A 19,864-nucleotide genomic window follows, 5' to 3' on the forward strand; every position below is an offset into this window, starting at 1 on the left:
GGATAAAATCTGAATTCAGTATTTTCGTTTGATAAACACACATAGTCAATATAGAGCATTTAAAAATATATATGTAGGACAAAAAGAAAGTCCTGTCTGACGTCTTTGATTCTGAAAGCATTCTGCACACTTTTGTTACAGCCAGACTGAATGACTGTAATTCTTTGTTTGCAGCTTTGCCGACCACATCAGTATAAAGTTTGTAATGGCTCCAGGATACAGCAGTAGGGAAGCTCCTGGACCAGGAGAAGCCACGGCCTCCTCTCTCATATCTCAAAACTTCCAAAATATTTTCTCGTATCTTTCAAGCTCGTTTCCTTAAAAATGTGGATTTTGGGGAGTGACCCATGAAGTGTGATTATTTATAGTGCCCTTTGAGATTGGTCATAGTGGACATGGGAAATTCCCTCTAAAGATCTTGACTAGATTGGTCTTATTTCTATTTCTGGAAATTAGACAGTGAGATTTGGGTAAATATTTCTTAAAGCATATGAACTGTTTAACTCTTTTAGTTATCTCTTTATTTTGTAGAAGTGTATTAGTGATATTCCTTTTCAGAGTAATTAGTAATGCTTATGGTTAATTTGAAATTCTTTTAAACACTGAACTACTCTAAAGATTTTAATTTCCAAGATTTAAAACATTGACTTGTTAACTTCCTCCAGCCCTGAAGTATTGAGAAATACGATGAGGAGCAATAGAGTAAGCTACCAGTTACAGCAGTGCCCCCTTATCTGTGGGGGATACTTTCCAAGCCCCCAGTGGATGCTTGAAACTGTGGGTAGGATCAAACCCTACATATACTATATGTTTTCCTATCCATACATACCTATGCTAAAGTTTAATTTATAAATTAGGTACCATAAGAGATTAAAAACAATAACTAATAATAAGTGAGAACAATTATCACAACGTACTGTAATAAAAGTTATGTGAACGTGGTCTCTCTCTCTCTCAAAATACCCTATTGTACCATACTAACCTTTTCACTCAAAGGAAACACTTTAAGGCTTCTCTTCAGCATATCTGAATTGCCAGCAACACTACTCTTGCACTTTGGGGGCAATTATTATTAAGTAAAATAAGGGTTACTTGAAAACAAGCACTGAGATTCCGCCAGACAGTCAAACTGATATCTCAGATGGCTACTGACAATCAGAGCTGGTAGCTTATGCCACATGGATATACTGGACAGGGATGATTCATGTCCCAGGCAGGATGGAGTGGGTTGGCACAAGATTTCACCAGGATACTCAAAATGGTGCACAAGTGAACATTTAGGATTATTGCTGGAATTTTCCATTGAATATTTCCGGTGGGTAAGTGAAACTGCGGAAAGTAAAATTGCAGATAAGGGAGAACGACTATAATGTGTTTTTCTCTTTTCAGAAATAGAGCTTTGCCCTAGGGACTATTGAGTCTACAAAGTGGTGGCAGATTCTGGAACTGACTGCCTCGGTCTGACTATTGACTCTATCACTTACTAACTGTATGACCTTGAGTAACAGACTTCAATTTTCCCTGCCTCAGTTTGCTCATGTCTGCATAGCGAATAATAAACCTCCCACCTCAGATTATGATGAGGATTGAATAAGCGAATGCAGGCAAAACATTTAGAAATGGTGATTAACATCTTGCGAGCACTGGACAAGTATGAGTTGTGATAGTTACAATTATTAAAAAACAACATTTTATCCCTCCTAATGCAATTCCAGAATGGCCTCCTTTCCTTAAAGGAAATGCAGACAATAACAATTCTTATGTTTACAATAATTTTTGTAATCTAGAGCAGGGTCAGGAAACCAAGGCCCACGGACCAAATCCTGCTCATTGCCGGCTTTTGTAAATGGTTTCGTAAATTAGTTTTATTAAACACATTATACTTATTCATTTACATATTGTCTGTGGCTGCTTTTAAGCTACAACAGCAGAGGGGAGTAATTGCAACAGAAATTGCATTATCTGGCCTTTTACAGAATATGTTTGGCAACGCTTGATTTAAAGTAAAACGAGGTTTCAATGTTTATTTCGAAGGGTCAGTGAGTGACTATTGGAATGGGAGACTACTGGAATTTGAACTCAAAAGACCATGGCTTTTGCTCTGTCTTGCTGCCAATTTCTGTGTGGATTCAAACAGGTCACATTAACTCGGCACATTTCAAGTTCTTTATCCATAAAAATAAACAAATACACACATAAGAAGGTGATCACATTTTCAACTCACATAATTTGTGTCAGGTTTAAGTAGAATAACATACATAAAAGTGCTTGGTCAAATTTAAATTGCTAAGCACATTTGGGGCATTGATCATTGATGAGATTACCAAATCTACTTCACTCATTCACCTTTTTGATGACAGAGCCTCTTGGCAAGGCCTAACCTCAACAGACTGTCTAAGTCTGACTATTGACTCTGAGGCTGATTCTAGGCCCAGTCCAGTGCTACAGCCCTCTGTTAGCTGGTAATGAATAATTTCTCCCTAGTTTGAGTCTTTAGAATAATGAATTTGGTTATGGGATACAAGGAACATATGATTAATTAATTCTTTTATTTTCTCTCTAAAGGGTCATCTTTAAAGTAGTGCTTTCCAGCCAATGGCATTGAAGCCGCACACGCAACTCTATGGGGCCCTTTGCTAACTGGCCTCATTAAATCTGATACGCTCTCCACATTTCGTTGTTCTGGTGTGTTTACTCCTTGACAACTTTGCATTTCTGTATCAGCGCTCTTAGGTTATCACCTTCACGTCTCCCCCTGTGCTGGGCTTTGACTTTTTTTTTCTTAGGTAGATTTTTGCCTTGTGTCTAATCCCACATTTATCACTCTTACCGCCTTAAAGAAAAAGAATACATTCCACAATTGCTTTTTCTCTTTTTCTCAAAACTTAAGATCCAGATCCCTTCTCTGAACCCAAACCAAGCTCTGAGAGGGAAACAGTTGTGTCTACAAAGCGATGGCTTTTCCTTTTTATATACAGCACTCTCCCTCCCCATTCTCCTGGGTACGGTACTGTGGCTCATCTATCATTACTCTGGGTGTCATATAAAGGAATTCATCCTGTTAAAAGTCTGAGATTTGAGAGAATGGAGAATCATAAAGCTAAACCCTATAGATAAAGCCTGTCTTCTTTGTGACCAATGATGGCAGGAGACATTTGGGAACCCCCAAGGGGCAGAATATAACAAAAATTTCCCACATGGAAAGGTTCTTTAATAACTTTCCTATCTGAGCAGCTTTATCACTTAGAAAGGCAGGAGGTATCTGTTCTTTAAATTTGTGGTAAAGAAAAAGTTTTTATTCTGCATATGCTTACCAATTATGATTTTGACAAGTTATAAACATTACATTATTATTGTAGTACGAACATTTGGTTTGATTCTTCCAATGAATGTGGTAATATACAGAATTCTTGATTAATCATACACTAAGCGCTAAAGAGTAAACAACTCAGAAATATTTAAAATTCTGGCTAGGAAAGACATTTATTCCAACAGACATGCATAAAGCTTTTTTAAAAAAAAAAAATGTGCTACCATGTTAGATCCACTTAGCTGATCTGATCAAACTCCTCAAGTTCAAAATTTTAGAAGTGACTAGTGTTTCTGCTCATAAAGAAAAATCATCCTTGTTCCATAATCTCAAAGAAACTTGAAAAGTTTCAACAACAAAAAAAAGTGACACATGGCAAAGAAATTTACATTGATATAGTACAAAAATATAAAACAAAACACAAATGTTTTCACCTCTCAAAATCATCAACAGCTGAAGCTGTTTGCCATTCTAACTAAATTGCTGAAGATTGTGACTGATGAACCTACCAGAAAGAAACGATGGTCTGCCCTGCTCTTCCCTTTGAGTCGCTTACATGGAAGAGCATTCAGTAAATATCAATAAATACCAATTTTGCATAGTGGTTCAGAGAATGGACTTTAGAGTCAGACAGCCCTAGATTTAAAACCTAATTCTACCACTCATTGTATGTGATCTCGGACATGCAAAACTTAACCTTCATGTGCCTGTTTCCAGAACTGCAAAATCAGGATCTTAATACCAACTTCATAGGCTGCTATTAGCATTAAATGAGATACATGTATACACTCGCAATAGAATAGTATACAATTGTCAAAATAAGTGAATTACAGCTATATTCAATGAATAAATACTTTCATTACAATATTAAATGAAAAAGGAAGTCCTAAAATGAACGTACATGATTACCATTTAATAATGTTTAACTAAAATGTACTATATTTAATAAAGTTACAACTGGAATTTAAAATATTATTTCCTATCAAAGGAAAGCAAGTGAATAAAGAGTATGGGGTTTGGGATCATGACTACCTTAGGTGAGGAGAGCAGAGAATGGGACAGGGCTGGGAAACTATACCGCAAGGGGTACATTACCATCAAGGTTCTTCCTTTAGTTTGGGGTAAGAAAGTCTCTGTATTTATTATATCATTTAAAAAACAGCTAAATAAGTAAGAGTGGGGTATAAAAGCATTTAGTTTAATGAATAGTGACACTAGAAACATTAATATGCTCTAAGGAAAACATATCTTTGAAGAAAAGCAAAAAGCATGTGATAGTCTCTAGTACTTTTAAAATTAAAATTCTATGATTACTTTTAGGCATGAAGATGCACGTGGTTAATAATGAATTAGGTGTAGTGAATTTTCCCCTTGCGGCTAGAAAGTGTTAGCAAATGACTAGGACTCCTAGGAATTATTTAATGATCTGGAAATCTAGAGACTTCTCTCTGTCCCTTAAACTCTTAAATTTCTTACTAGGACCTAGCTGAAAATGATGTTGATAAGACAATACAAAGCTAAAGCAATGTCCTTTGGGAACATTAGCAAAATTAATGCAGAACTGCTCATGTTTCCATTTATAATAATAGCGAATGTGAAAAAAAAGTTGTTTTCAAATATCTGTGTATATGGGTAGGAAGGTAGGTATATAAATATCTGTAATAACAAACTTCTTGTTATTGTTTTCTATTATTATGCAGCATCTTTGGGCTTATAATGTTAAGGTATTTCTATCCCTCAATGAATGCACCATTAAAGAAAGTAGAAATAATAATTTATATATGTGAACTCATAACTGTGTGGGATAAATACTATCAGCATCTCATTTTATGGATGAAGAAATTGACGCACCAAGGATCATACAAGAAACATGACCAAGGTCATACAACTGGCTGGAGCCATTAACCAAGTCACTAAAGCTGCAATATGGGTGCTATAGAGAAAAAATATATTTCACAACATCCAGCCTACAAATGATCAGGATGCTTTCTAAGGCACATATTATTAAGCTCAAATAACACCAAGGGAAGACTCCATCTCCCTGCAACAGGAGTTAGGGTAAGACAAGTACAGATGAAATAACACATCATCTGGAGATTAGATTTTCGACAGTGAAACTCACTTGCCTTGGCAAGAGGCTTTCATTTAACTTCCAGTTTGGTCGCGTCAGTTCAGTGGCAGAAGAGATTTTCAACCAAATTAACTTGTAGGTGTGTGATACAGTTTATTGGGAAGTACTGTGGTCTCGCCTTTGAGGGTGCTTGCTCTTGGACCGTGCTGGTGAGAAAGGTGAGCCTGCCTGTCTGGCAGAGGGAAAGGGAACCACATGTGACTATAACTAAATTCTCTGACAGACTGCTGGGAGGTTGCAGGGCAGAGGGTGTGAGATGAATAAAACCTGGTCCTGGGAGGCCTTGAGAAGAAACAGCTGCTTGGTCCCAAGAGGTTCTTTCCTCTTGGTTTTCCCCTTTCTCCCCTTTAAGACTTTTCATGTCAGAAGGCTTCTTGCTACTGCATTCGTATTCTACAACCCGAAAGCCTCAGGCGGACACCAGCCAGACCCCAAACCATTACTGCCTTTACAAGAGAGTTCAAGGACTACAGACTGGCATGGGCAGTAAGAGAAAAAAATTGAATGTTAAACTGCTTTTTAATAGATAGTGTGTAAACTATGGAAACAAATGGGGAAATGCTTCTTCATCGTCATACACTGAACACACATACAGCTGTGTCGCTAAGGTTGGCATTTGTCTACGATGGACGATGCCTATAATTTAGGAACCTCTTTATTTCTTCCCTCCATGAATAGGTGATTCTCTCATATGTAAAAATTAGGTTTCCTTTTGCCAGCATGGATGGTCCTCAATTAAATCATGTGCTTTTATCAGATCAATGAATGGAAGTATTTTTAGCCACATTATTTATAGAACCTTTAGGTCGGCCTTTCAAAATCCTCAGTAATCTTTAGGGTTTGCTGGTCTGCTTTTAATTTATCAAAGCACCCCCCTCCACAGGCTTTGCACAAAACTCCCAAGCAGCAGAGATTTCCCCTATACAATGTGTATTTGATATGCTTAATGTTCATCTTTATACACACACAGGCGTTGGCATGTAAGAAATGTGGAGGGTGTCTATAAATTCAAGGAAACATTTAAGTGCACAGTGATACATAGATACAAGGGTATAATACTTTATGTACTTGATAAATATTTCATCCCTACCATAAAGAAAGCTTTTTATCAACTTTGATTGTTTTTTTATTACCTTAAAGTATTGCAGTTGTTTCTCAGCATTCATTGTTCCTTCCTTTTCTTGTCTCAGACAGGAATTGAAGATGAAAAGCTCTGTATCTCTTAGCCACCCTTTCAGTTCTTTAATCCTGACCTCCAGCTGCCTTACCAGGCTTCCGCTTTCAGGAGAGAGCAGGTCACGTGACCCTGACGCACTGTGCCCTGCCACTGTGTCCTGGATCTTCTCTCCTAGGGTTTTCTAATGCATGAAATTAAAAACAAACACGAAAACACACCAACAGAAAACAAAAAACATAGATTAGTTTAGGTACCAAAAACATATCACAGTTTGGCTGGTAACAAGAGCCACCTGAAAAGTGGCCACACCTGCCACCTCAAGAATGACATTCAGTTCAGATTAGCTCATTGTTCCATTTAGGATTCGAATTCTTAAGCAATGTGTGTTGTTCTGACTACCACTAGAGGCTTAAGAAGACCTCATTCACTTATAATTTCCATTAACCGAAAGGAGTTTTGACCTATAAGTTCACCATGGACGCTGATAAAAATTCATTCGAATTCTCACGATGGGAGTTTATACTTAAAAATTCTCTGCATAAAATTTTCAAGAGACAGAAGTCTGAGTTTAATCAATATACTAAAGAGGCCAAGAGTAGATTGTGCATGCAGAATTACACTCCAATTTTTGTTTTGTTTAGTACAATTCCCCAAACCATGTAACAGAGGGCTCTTAAATAGGGTTAGCCTCCATGGTGCGGTTGCTGATTTTACCTGACTTAGAAGTAGTTCAACCCCACAATTCTTTCCACTGTGCATCTGTGGATGCCAGACTTTCCAGTATATATGTTAAAATAAGTCCCAATCCACTATGTTAGAAGCCTTCTAAGGTTAACTATCATGAAGGTTCAGTCGGGAGGGCTTTTTTCCTTTCTTTCTTTTTTTTTTTTTTGTGTGGAAAAGACTCTCTTCAGAGAATCAGTAAGAGTTAATCTATAATGATGAATTAAACCTACAAAAATAAGCTTTAAAACACAATAAAATTAAGTCAACGTTCATCTGCTGTGTAGTGCTCTGTAAATAGTATCTTTAGGAGATCGTAACAGAAAAATAGCCTCTCTTGCCAACACCCTTATATTTTCATGGTGCAAATATTGATCATTTGAAGACCCTCAGTGGGATCCAGATTTAGCTATTGTTTTTATGCTGTAACAAAAGTAGCAGCAGGAGGTGAGATCAATGCCCTTGGAGGGTAGGGTCACAAAAAAGAATTTATTGCCACTTTTTTGTTCTGGAACAGTTTGCAATCATAAATTCTTCATAAACAGAATACTTCAGAGAATGGTCCGTCTTCATAAATATACGACAGAGGACATCAATTTCATTTAATTCACAATTTGTGTCAGCACAGCAGATGCCAATGCCTGCCTTGATAGGGTTGTTTAATATGCAATTGAGACAGAGTAATATGCAGCACAGGGGACAAAATTTCACAGATTAAACTGTACGCACCACTGACATTTCATTCTAATGTATTTCCATTCCACACTGTTCACCTTAGATGAAAGTAATATTAAAAACCATATCCCTCTCTTTTACTATTGTTAGAAGTTAAAATCCTTGTCCTTAAATTTTTTTCATGCCAATTAAAATGTAATCATGCCAATTAAAGCAGTATGGCTGGTGGTGTTGGGGTGGCACAGGTTTTGTTAAAATCTTCCCTCCATCCTTCCTTCCCCCTAAATCATTACAAAACTCTGCATATTGTATTCAAATAATGTTTTTTGTCAAAATGACAACCATTTTTAAGATAGCTGACTCATAAAGGATAACTAAATATTCTGTAGCTTTCTTTAATATTATGTTGATTTAAAATTTTTTGTTGACAAAGCAATACTTGAAACAATTTTTTAAAAAGATTAGTGTTATTTATCAAATTAGAAATAGATACAGTCCTATTTCTATGTAAACAGACTATAGCTTTATCCATAAGCATATAGAGTTGCTCTCATTTAGTAAACAACCTTTTAAAATGTCACACTAGCCACATTTCTACTGTAGGAGATCAACGAATTCTGTACAATTTAGTGGGTTCTGGCTTAAATCACTATATTATAATGTGAAAGCCATTAATTACTATTAAAAAATAATGTAACAATAGGTCAGAGTAACAACTTTTACCGTTTTAACTTACTTTCTACAACTGCAGAGTGTAGTGAATTTAGATGAGAAAGCAAGGATTTAAACATGCAGTTTTTTAATCACCTAGATTAAGCATGGCAGAAACTGAACACTGGCACTCCTCCAAGTCACCAAGGTACATGGAGAGCTTTTTATTCAAAATATTTTTGGAGTATTATTTCTTTAAAAAAATTTTTTAAAAAGTCAGGAAATGGAAGGCATGCAAAATTAGGCTCCAAAACTGACACCACCCATACTTAGCTGTTATAATTAATCATTTAAGTAATTGACAAGTTTAGCTTACCCTTGATTTGAAGTGAAGGCAATTTAGGAGAGAAGCTGATGAAAAAATACAGTTTAACCTCTCTCTCTCAGCTGTCTTCCAACAAAAAGACAGTACTGTCTCGTGCACAGTGCCATCCTGGTCTCTGGGTAACAGAATCGCTATATTGCCTTTTTGCCAGATTCTTGCATCTCAGTCTTTGGCTGAGACCCAACCCATCATTGCGTGAAATGAATTACATGAAACTTTTTTTTTTTTTTTTTTTTTTTTGCTTTTGTTAAAAGTGAGCTGGAAATTGAGGCACAAAACAGAGGCCGATTTAATTCTGCAATTCAGATTCAGATCCAATTTGCATCTTTGTTTTGGTGGCTTTAGTGTGACTTGAAAGCAATAGTGACAACTCCACTTTTCATCTGAAGGGTACAGTAAATAGTTAAACAGTGGATGTCTCTAACATGTACCTTCAGAATAAATTCTATTAACATCCATTCAAGCATGACAGTCAGTGTATATCAGATATACCGTATTATAGTTGACTTGGTGCATACCCATAATACATGGCATATTTTACTTACTTTTTTATGTATTAAAGAACTAAAATTATTAAAATCTGAAAGGAGACAAGCTCAGAGTAAAAAAAAAAAAAAAAGAAAGAAAAAAATCAGCAGAATAGGAAAAGCTATGTTTTTTCCCCATAATAGCACGAGTAGCTTGTTGGAAATGTAGGTAGTGAATTGAAAGAGAGAGATATTTGTGCCTCAAATTAGAAATCAGACAGATAGAGTACTTCACTACACAAAAAGTGTACACATAACCTACAAACAGTAATAAAAATGCAAATACCCCAAGCAGTTCCCATTTTTCATTAATTGAATCCACTTTTTCAAGGAGATCATTTGGTAGTAAAACGCCACCTTTCTTCAAAGCTTCAACCTTGCTAAGCAGCTCTGTCTTTTTCAGGTCCCTGATGGACATTTCCACACTGTATCGCTAAAACGAGAAGAAAGAAGGAAGTATCATTAGGAAGATAGGTCTTCTTAGAAAATCTTTGAGCACAGGGTTAGTGATGCTCATGAGTGTTAAAAGTTTTTGTTTCCAATAATATTTATGGGGAGACTAAACCTAATTAACTTAAGTAGTGGAGGAATATTGCCAAAAACAGTTAAAAATATGTATTACCCACACATACACGAACATCTATGGTTTTTAGTTGGATGTTCATTTAGTTGACTAAGATTTACATCTTTATAAACTAAAGTTTACATACACATTTGATCTTTAATTTAAAATATTCCAAATAGGAAAATTCCCGGTCTAGGGTGATTTAATACTTCAGTTAATTTTGGCCAACATTTGGCTCCAGAGTGCTGCCCATTTCTCATCTTTGTCCCCAAAGGATCAGTCTCAGAGTGGTACAAATAAAATGATCCCTAGAGATTGTGTGACTTCTTCCTTTTCCTAGAAGGTCTCTGACTTCTCGGTTAAGATTTTTTTTGTTTTGTTTTGTTTTTCATTTTTCTTGTACTTAAAAACTCTGGGCTTGAAGAAAAAGTACATACAGAGAGGAAAAAGAAAACCAGTGCTTCTGGAATGGTTAAAAGTCTATGTTTCCTCATTGATTATTGTAAAATGTTCCCAAACATCACAACTGACTACAGAACCCTCTCCCCCAATATACATTGTATTCTAACAAACTGCCAAGTGATTCTCTCCTAAAAGATGGTAGAGATTATGTAAGTGCTACTTAATATGACAGTTACTATGGTGAGTCTCTTCAAATAACCCTATTTGGATATAGAAAGTCCTATATTATGGACAGATATGCATGACTATGGCTGTGATTTTTAAAAGTACACATAAAAACATCTCTAAGGAGAAAACTAGATTCTGGTTAAAAAATTAAACATATTTACAATTTTAGCACATTTCCAAAATATAGCGGCCATCCCAAAACTTCTTTCATTGAAACATAAAAGTTAGGTTCCTGAGGTCCTTGATAGTACTGCTCCATTGCCCCAAGTGAGCTAAGATGAGCACTTTATCAGATCTAATAAGAAAAGCTTTTGTATGAGCAAAGTAGCAAATCAGCAAGTTCAAAACGTGCCCAAGCACTTGGATGATTTTATTCACCTTGAAAGCATGTATTACATAAGATCCCAAATTAAATACAATTGGAAGCAGATTAAAGAAAAAGAAGGTGTGAAATCCCTGTTTTGGTTAATAGATCTGCAGCATTTGCGTGCATATGTTTGCATACTTTTAGTTTCATATTTTAATCTTTCATTTACACTAAACATGCACATCATTTGTATTATGTAAACTCCTCCAAATGTTAGTCATTTGTGGATCACAGAACAAAATGTTTTAAATAAGGTGATTTAAAGCATTTCATAGTATTAATTAATGCTGATCAGGGTGTCAGAGTATCCAAAATTACATGAATATGCATAATGAAAAAAATTAAGGGTTGCTTTAGAGCTCTTTCAGAATTTGGCCTGTGATACATCGGAAATTCTGATTGTGCTTTCTAATGGTAGGCAATTACCAGGAACACGTTACTTCAAGATTGAAAAACATACTGTCCAATGGAGTTTTTTGGACTCAAAACTCAACAAGTATTCTAGAAGCCTACACAGTATTTTATTTCTCAGAGTGATGATTGGAGGAGAGAGCAATCTGCTTTATGTAATCAGATACCCACCTAAAGCTAATACTGCTGACAAAGACTTACATAATTAATTTGGTAAGACTTCTTTGCAATAATATTGGGGGAACCAGCATTTCAGGCAGGCAGAAGAATCCTATTTAAGTTTCTGGCTTTTGCTATGTGCACTAATTGACAGAGGGAGTCCCCCTCCCGTGCCACCTGGGAGCAGCCTGGACCAGTTATCACTTTCACTTGCGACAAGCTCATCCCCCTTCTTTACCTCAATTTTGAATGGCTCCTACACAGCAGATCAATCAAGAAAGAGAACAGCTTAGGTGTGTCCCATAACATGAGAGTCTTGTGGTAATAAAAATATGGAAAACAAATTTAATTTTAGACATAAAATAATTTTCTCTGTGAAATGTGGTACAAGTAGTCACTGCAACAGCTACTATAAAAGGTTATTATATTTTTAAAAAGCTTGTCTTATGTATGCTCTCTGTCTTTGTCACCATGTAACCCACTGTATAAACAGCTTGATGAAAGATGTGATTGATGGACAATGCCTTCAAACCATAAAAGCTAAGAGAATCCAGCTAATTGTTAGATGTAGCGGTATGTGAGAGAAAGGCACTAGAACGTCATGTAATTTAAGGTGAAAGTATTTATTTTAATTTGAAGCACTCTGAAGGTTGAGTCAGATATGATTTAGGGCCTCAAGCTGCATATGTAATAATGTCCTAAGAGTTATATTTTTTCGATGCTTGTATGTTTTTGCTCTTCTCTCTCCAACATCTTTTCAGAAGCATTAGACAGGGAGAATCAACTGGCAGCTCTATCCGTTCTTGGCCATCCTATCAAGTCGGGCTACGTTATCCCATGGTGAGAAGATAATTTAATCTTCATATTCATTCCACCCACAGCAGTAAGTGAGCAGAGGCTGCCCCATTGTGTCCTGTAGTCTGGGGATGTTTTGATATAGACTACGCTTCAATAGCCAAAGATGAGATTAGCAAAGTTAAAGTTAGATGGCTTTTCTTGGGTACTAAGGTAAATAAGCATCCAGTATTTAATTTCCACACAGAACCTGCGGTGGACTTCTCTGTCTAGTCAAAAATAAAATATACTCTATTGAAAGGGCATATTTACATTATTAAGTATATTTGCTTGGCCAATTCAATTTTGACTCATGAAGCCTCCTAATAGATACACAAATGGTCTAAATTAAAGACACAGGCCACTCCTATTCTAAATGCCGCTCCTGGGTGTATATAGAGATATATAAAGAAAATTTTAAAACAGAGTTAAAAATAACCACAAACATTAGCCCAGTTTTAACCAAGAATGAAATAAAGTTTTAGAAAGTTCTCATTTAGGTTTTATTTTTTAAAAGCACAAATGCTAAAACTGAATTATAACACAAAGCCAGCAAAAACAAGGATTTCTGAAGTAAATAAAATTAGAAATGCAGGAAAACTTGATTGAGATAACTTTTTTTGACAGTTATGCTAAAGGCTTTTTTCCCCTCCTCAAACCTTTTTTTTTTTTTTTTTTTTTGTTAAAAATCACACCGAAAATTCTGCCCAAATGGAGACTGGAACAATGCCTTGAAACAGTGTTAATTGTCACCATGGAAACCAGAAGAATAAGCCATTTTGAAACTGGTATAGAAGGCACACATTGAGCAACTCAAGCATTTTTCTGCCTCCCTCAATGTTAAAGAACAAGATGCCTTGTCACTGTGAGGTCAGAGAAAGAAAGCATCATGAAAGCGCTGTAGATGCTCACTGTCTAGTAAATAAAAAAATAAATAAAAAAAATAAACTACATACAGCTAATGCTGTAAGACTCTACCCAGTGAATCTTTTTGAAATAGAAAGATCATCAAAAGATGGCCAGGATTGGGGGATGGATTCCACCTAAGCAAAACTTCAGGGCTATATTATGTGAACCTTGCCCCCAAAGCTCCCTGGGAATTCTGCTGTTGTAATAAAACTTCAGAAGAGGAAAGAAAAAAGGCAGCATGATGGAATTCAAAATAATGCTCTAAAAGCACACAGAGAGATTAAGACATCCATTGTAAGACTTTTGTATGGTGCTTCTGTTGGTTATGCTGAAAGGACACCAGACATTGCTGAGCGGAGAGTGGAGTTTTGGCTACGAGAAACATAAGAATTAAACCAAAGCATTTTCTCAATTATTAGAATAGGGCTGTCAGATTCTGGGTCTTCAAGGTTTGAGTAGTTACATCTTACATCATATTTTAACTGGGCTTTATGTGACTTTACATTAGGAAGAGTTAAAGCAAGGAAAACGATCTAGTTATTAGAATGACAGATATAATAATAAAGATATTTGAATATCTCTCCCAGTGCAAAGTAATACCACAAATACCTATATATTTAGCATAATCCACTTTCCTATAAACACACAACAGATAGATAGACAGGCAGACGGACAGAGAAAACACACGGAGAAAAAAAAAAATTAGTCTATCAACCAGAAAGCATATGCTAGAGGAACACAACAAAACACCAAACTACTGGCACAATTACGTGTACATATGCATTTTGCACGAAAATGCAGGGATGTGTCTGTCTGTGACTCTGATATTGTGTTTTCTGGCTAGTGTTTGCCCTCCTCATGTGAGGCTTCATGGTGGCCCCTCAGCAAGTCCATGCCTAATGCCATTCAATGGTGAACAAAGAGTCTTTTTGTATGAAAGTCCAGGGTCCACAGCTCAGCTGTGCAAGCCGAGTGCAGGAATCTGCTAGAGGCCAGTGTCGCCTCTGCAGCAGCTCTTGTGCTGCCCCCCTTTTTCAGAACCCCAGCGTCCGGCAGCTCACAATGCATGTGATGTTTCACATGGAGCTAATATCACCAACACTTAGGAAAAGGTGTTCAAGACTGAGGAAGTGGGTTCAAGCCCAAGACAAATAACAGTCGTTATTTCTCGCCAACTCCTTGTATTTTACCATTTAGCAATTTATGGTGAATAATTGCACAGAGAAATTATAAAGACTCCTACAATTGTCCTTGTAAATTAATAATAGGCTTTCTTGATTGGGATAAATTTGCTGCTGAGCCTTTGGAAAAAAAATTAAAAAGTGCAATGTCATTTAAAATTGCCAGAACTCGCACAGCAAATTACATCTGAGGTTAAGAATTGAGTTTCCCCCCCTCTTCTAGCTTATTCCATTTGCATGATCTGGAAATCACATTACATTGGCCATGTATTGTTAATTGGACATAGATTGCATTATCTTTAATATAAATCAAACTACAAATATTAAAATGAATTGCAAATTCCCTAATAGAAGATCATAAAACAATCTTTTTTAAAGTATCTCCCATTAATAATTTAATTCCAATTATATCACTCAGAAAACTTAAGTAGGAAACCTGGCAACTTATTTCTCCAATCATTTCTTTTACATAACAAATACCTAAGCCTTTTTAAATAAATACCCAGAACAGAATTCATTATTATGGAACAAAAGTAAAAACACCAATAACTGAAAACTTTTCATGCCAATTTCATATAAAATACTGCGTAAGAACACCAAACCTGCCTGTTTCATCCCTTCTCTACCTAAGTCCAGGGTAAGAAAAGTCTCCTCTCGGAAAGATTGACTAAGTTTAAAAACGACTGTAATTATTATTAGGTTGGTGCAAAAGTAATTGCGGTTTTTGCCATTATTTTTAACCTTTTCAACCGCAATTACTTTTGCACCAACCTAAAGCTAACTCTTTAGAATTCTAAAATTGATTATTGTTCTTCTATTTATTTTTAAAAAGCTTCTCTCGTCCCTCAGATTTTTCTATAAATTTGATATCATTCTGAAGCCTTGGCATGGCCTTTAATGAGTTTATATTAAATATTTAATACTGTTTAGAGCATACCCACTACTACCCAAAACAGTTATATTCCCAGCAGTCCCACTGTTTCAGGCCGAGGACTTGATTGATCCTCCTAGCCTGAATTGAGTAGAATGAAAAGAAGCAGTTGGAAAATAGCTGCAATCATTTAATGCAGATGACCTCTGACAGCCTCGCAGCTCTTCTATCTGAACAGAAATTTGCATGGGGTCTCTGTGCAGAGGAACAATGTAACCTAAATGGTAGACAATCTTTATTCTAATGAAGTGGGTGTCAAGGTCAATGTAAAACTGCAATGATAAATGGTGCACCACTAGGCAAGAGAAGTTGCATAAGCATTGTAGTGCTTTCACATTAATTGAAGACTGCAATGCAGTACGTGAAAAGCACAAGCCTCTCTTTTCACCATAATGTGTTAATACGCCAATGCCGAAATGATTTCTTCAAGATGTTTGCCTGTTGACATGTATCTTCTTGCAAAAGTAATGCAAATATGGAATTAGGGCACAACAGGACATTTTCAGAATTTAGTGTTTTCCTGGATTAGAATTACAAAAATCTAAATAAAGTCGCCCTACAGCATCCTGACACCTAATGTAATTCCTTTGATCCCCTTTTCTTTTCTTTTTCTATGTAGACCTGTCTTTAATTAGTTTCAACCAAGCAACCTTTTATAGAAGTCTTTGCTGGGTACTTTCATACTGAACTAACTGTAAAAGAGAACTGAGGACAGGAGAACCATTCAAATATTTTCCCCCTCACTTCTAAGGTTTATGCTTAGTCTGCGATTAAGATCTTCAGGTGTTGTTTGTCCTGAATGAAAATGGAATGAAAAGCCTATGCTTGGAAAACAAAATAACAATTTTCTAGCGTGAAAACGAAAAACTGTAATCTGGTCGTTTGACACTGTCAAAATGACTATACAGAAATAATTACACCATTTCTTCAGTTGATCTAGCAATTTTGTGGCAGTCAATATTTTTCATTATATAAAAATAAGGACAGTAAGTTGCTTTCCAAAAAAAAAAAAATCCTGATCTATTTAAGCCTGAAAAGGGGACATTGTTTGCTAATACACTCATTAGCAACGAAGCATTTTAACTTCATCAATTAAACAGGAAACGAGTTGCATCATTAGTTTCACAATTTGCTAAAATACTGATAAGAGCATATTCTAAACCATTTGAGAAACATTTTCAGGCTCAACATACAATATGTTATAAACTCGATGCATTTTTATGGTTGGCATTTTTTGATTCTGGTAGACTTTGATATACTAACTTTCCAACACCAAGCTTCCTACTACAAATAGATTTTAACAATGGAATTACAGTTATACTCATCAGAAATGGTCTTGTAGGTCTCTTGGTCTGTAATCTTGGTGACTAGAAAGCTATTAGGATGACTTACTTTAAAATAAATAATATTGCTAGTTTGCAACTCTGATGTAAAAACAAACTGTCTCAAATAGAAATCAACATTCCTGAAATGGTAATTCAGAGGAAAAAAGAAATTTCAATATGAAGGAGGATAGTAAAAACGGGAAAAAAAAAAGTTACTGATGAAACTGTTTAAAAAACTGTACAGCTTCATCTGTGTGTGATTTGTCAGGTCTGAAGCTTTGACGTGCCCAAGGGGCAGACCCCAGCGGGGAGTAGGCTGCCGAGCTAAATAGCTGTGAAAGAAGTCTTAATGTAGGATGGAATTCAAACTAACCTTGACATGACCTCGGGAAAAATATGCAAAAAGTAAAATGAATGCACTCTGCAAGATACATCCTAATTTTGTGGTGAAGCTGGTTAGTTTTACAAACATAACTGAGACCTTAAAAGAAAAACAGAGAGCTGGTAAAAAGGGAAAACTTTGGAATTCAGGCAAAAAAAAAATGTAAGCAGGCATGATGTGTTACTGTGAAGGCATGTGAACCATTTGGAAAGAATCCAAATAAAAACCCACACGGAACAATATTGTTGTCAGCCTGTCTATTCAGGAAAATTGTTTTTTTTAGGTTGAATATAAATGACACAAAGCCAAGATTACATCATTGCATTACAAAGTCTGTTGTGGCTTTTAGCTGAACAAGCTCCATGGATCTATGGGTTTAGGACAGTAATTCAGTAAGGAGGTTTTAATGTGTTATTTTTCCTCCAGTGTCAATAAAAAATAGAGGAATTTAAGGAGGAAATATCGTGGGTGCTCCCTAGTCTGTTTCTTGCTTTTGATCTGTATTTGTAAGCCAAACTCATGTTTTAGTTGATGCATGGAGTCTTGATTTGACTTTATTACAAATTTTGCCTGTTTTGAAGTGATCCGTTTAGGAGGAAGGCATTTGTTCTAGCTCCCCGGCTAAGAACTGGCTCACTCATTGGACATATGGAAATTTTAATTGAGTGTCAACTTGTGTAGAAATTCAATCCTATTACCTGCTCAGTGCAATTTCATAGCAATACCAGTTATTTACTATACTACTAACCAGATTTTAAACATAATTAAATTGCTAAAAACATACACCTAAAATCTAATGACTTAAATCCCTACAGTAAGGATGTGAATTTCTGGATCAGGTATATGTGCTCCTGCTAGATTTTCATAAGCCAAAAAGTGAGTTGCAATCATTTGGAAGCATGGAAGTATGGGAGTTTTGTTGAGAACCTGTTGAACAACCACATGTAAAGATCACTGCTTAATGACTATCTTATGCCAAGGGCTCTTTTTCAGTCTAGTCTTATTCAATATTTTTATTAATGACATGTGGAAGTAAAATATGTGTGTGGCATGATGATCAGATTGCCAGATTATAGTAAACTCACTGATCAATAAAGAATAATCAATATTTTAGCTCAGAGATCATAAACTTAAATACCTATTCGTAGTAGTGTACTAGTAACCTGGCTAGGGGATAGTATGAACCCTGATTTGTAGTGTTTGCTGATTTCCCTGGTGTAAATACTCTCGCTATGGCAGATTCCAAGCGAGCAAGATTCCAAGCTACCAATGGTTGCTACCACTGGCAAAATTCCTGAATGTTAACAATCAGATTGCATAAGCCAGTGCTAGCCAGCTTCCCACTACCTGGCAGCTAATGGAAAGGAGTTGAGTTGAACACAGATAAATCCTCTTCTAGCTTTCATCTTCCAACTATTGCTAGTGTCATGGAAAAAAGAGAACTATTTTCTCTACTAAAAGAAAAAAACAACAACATAAATATGATGATTACCCACAACTGACCCTAGTGAAGAGGAAGTAAGAAGTAGTACAGGAAATAAGACTAGTAGTAGTAGTGGAGGACAGGAAATCATAAGTTCCATCTAAAAGGGGCAACCACTACCAACTGTTTCCCATGGGAATACGGCTTGTGTATGACCAGATACATTCTCTTTTTAAGAGAAGACAGGAATACATATTTTTATGTGAAATCTCTTAATTTGTATATGTTGAATTAAAACTTTTAACACTGTGCAGGCCAATCTATGTCTCTGAGTTGGATCTGAAGTAGGCAACTACTTCACAATGTCTGTTTCAGATGATATTAGACTCTAAATGGCATACAACATGCCGACATAATAGATTCAATCTAAGAAGGACATAGGACAAATGTTAAGCCAGAGAGTTAAACATACCTGTCCTCCACCAAAAAAATAAAAATACAAAAACTGGATAATAAATGGAGGTAGAGCTAGGCTTCAATTGTCTTTAGGTTCAGTGAGTCAACAGACAGTAAAAGGCAAATGTAAATGTAAAAAACAAACAAACAAAAATTATGATTTGGGGCTGGACTGGGACAAACACAGGGTATCAACTAAGAAAGGTAACAGGTAGATCAGTTTAACTGTGGTTTACTAGCCCCAAACCTGCAGTTGTGGTTCTAGTTGGGTTCCGTTTTCCAAGAGGGACCTAGACAACATATCAAATACCCAAAGGACAGCTTTCAAGGAAGGGAGAAGATTCACTACTTCTCCAAGAAGCAAGTTGTTGAAGAAGCTGGAGATATTCAGCCCAGGGGTAAAGAACAGTTGAAGACGAAAGAAGAGAGGTAAGGATATGTTAGCAGACTTTAAATGTGTAGGGGACTTTTACATCGAAAATATTAATCTGTTTCATCTGACCTCAGAGGTCAGGCTTAGGATCAGAGGCTGAATGTAGGACTGTAGCTTGGGCAACAGTGAGTTCCCATTGATCGGCAGTATTTAGGCAGAGACCACAAGTCTACTTGGTGGGGATATTTTATAAATTAATGAGGCACTGAATGAGGATCGGCCTAGAAAATAAGGTCTAAAGTTCCTCTCTCTTTTAGAAAATTGAGCTTCTTTGGGCCC

At 36.2% G+C, this 19,864-nt stretch overlaps 1 protein-coding gene across 7 annotated transcripts in view; it reads right to left on the minus strand.

Annotated features, from left to right (window-relative positions):
* The window catches only part of AKAP6 (A-kinase anchoring protein 6), a 475,966-nt gene that overhangs the window by 90,945 nt on the left and 365,157 nt on the right, over window positions 1–19,864 (minus strand). For all 7 annotated transcript variants that reach the window (XM_019754539.3, XM_019754535.3, XM_074328130.2 and 4 more), the window contains 2 exons: window positions 9,866–10,012; window positions 6,575–6,799 (listed from right to left, as the gene is read on the minus strand). In XM_019754539.3, the coding sequence (XP_019610098.3) occupies window positions 6,575–6,799; window positions 9,866–10,012 (372 nt within the window). The remainder of the gene's footprint in view (window positions 1–6,574; window positions 6,800–9,865; window positions 10,013–19,864) is intronic.

The sequence above is a fragment of the Rhinolophus sinicus genome, chromosome 3 (assembly GCF_057876585.1).
Source record: "Rhinolophus sinicus isolate RSI-liver-muscle chromosome 3, RSI-T2T, whole genome shotgun sequence".
NCBI lineage: Eukaryota > Metazoa > Chordata > Mammalia > Chiroptera > Rhinolophidae > Rhinolophus > Rhinolophus sinicus.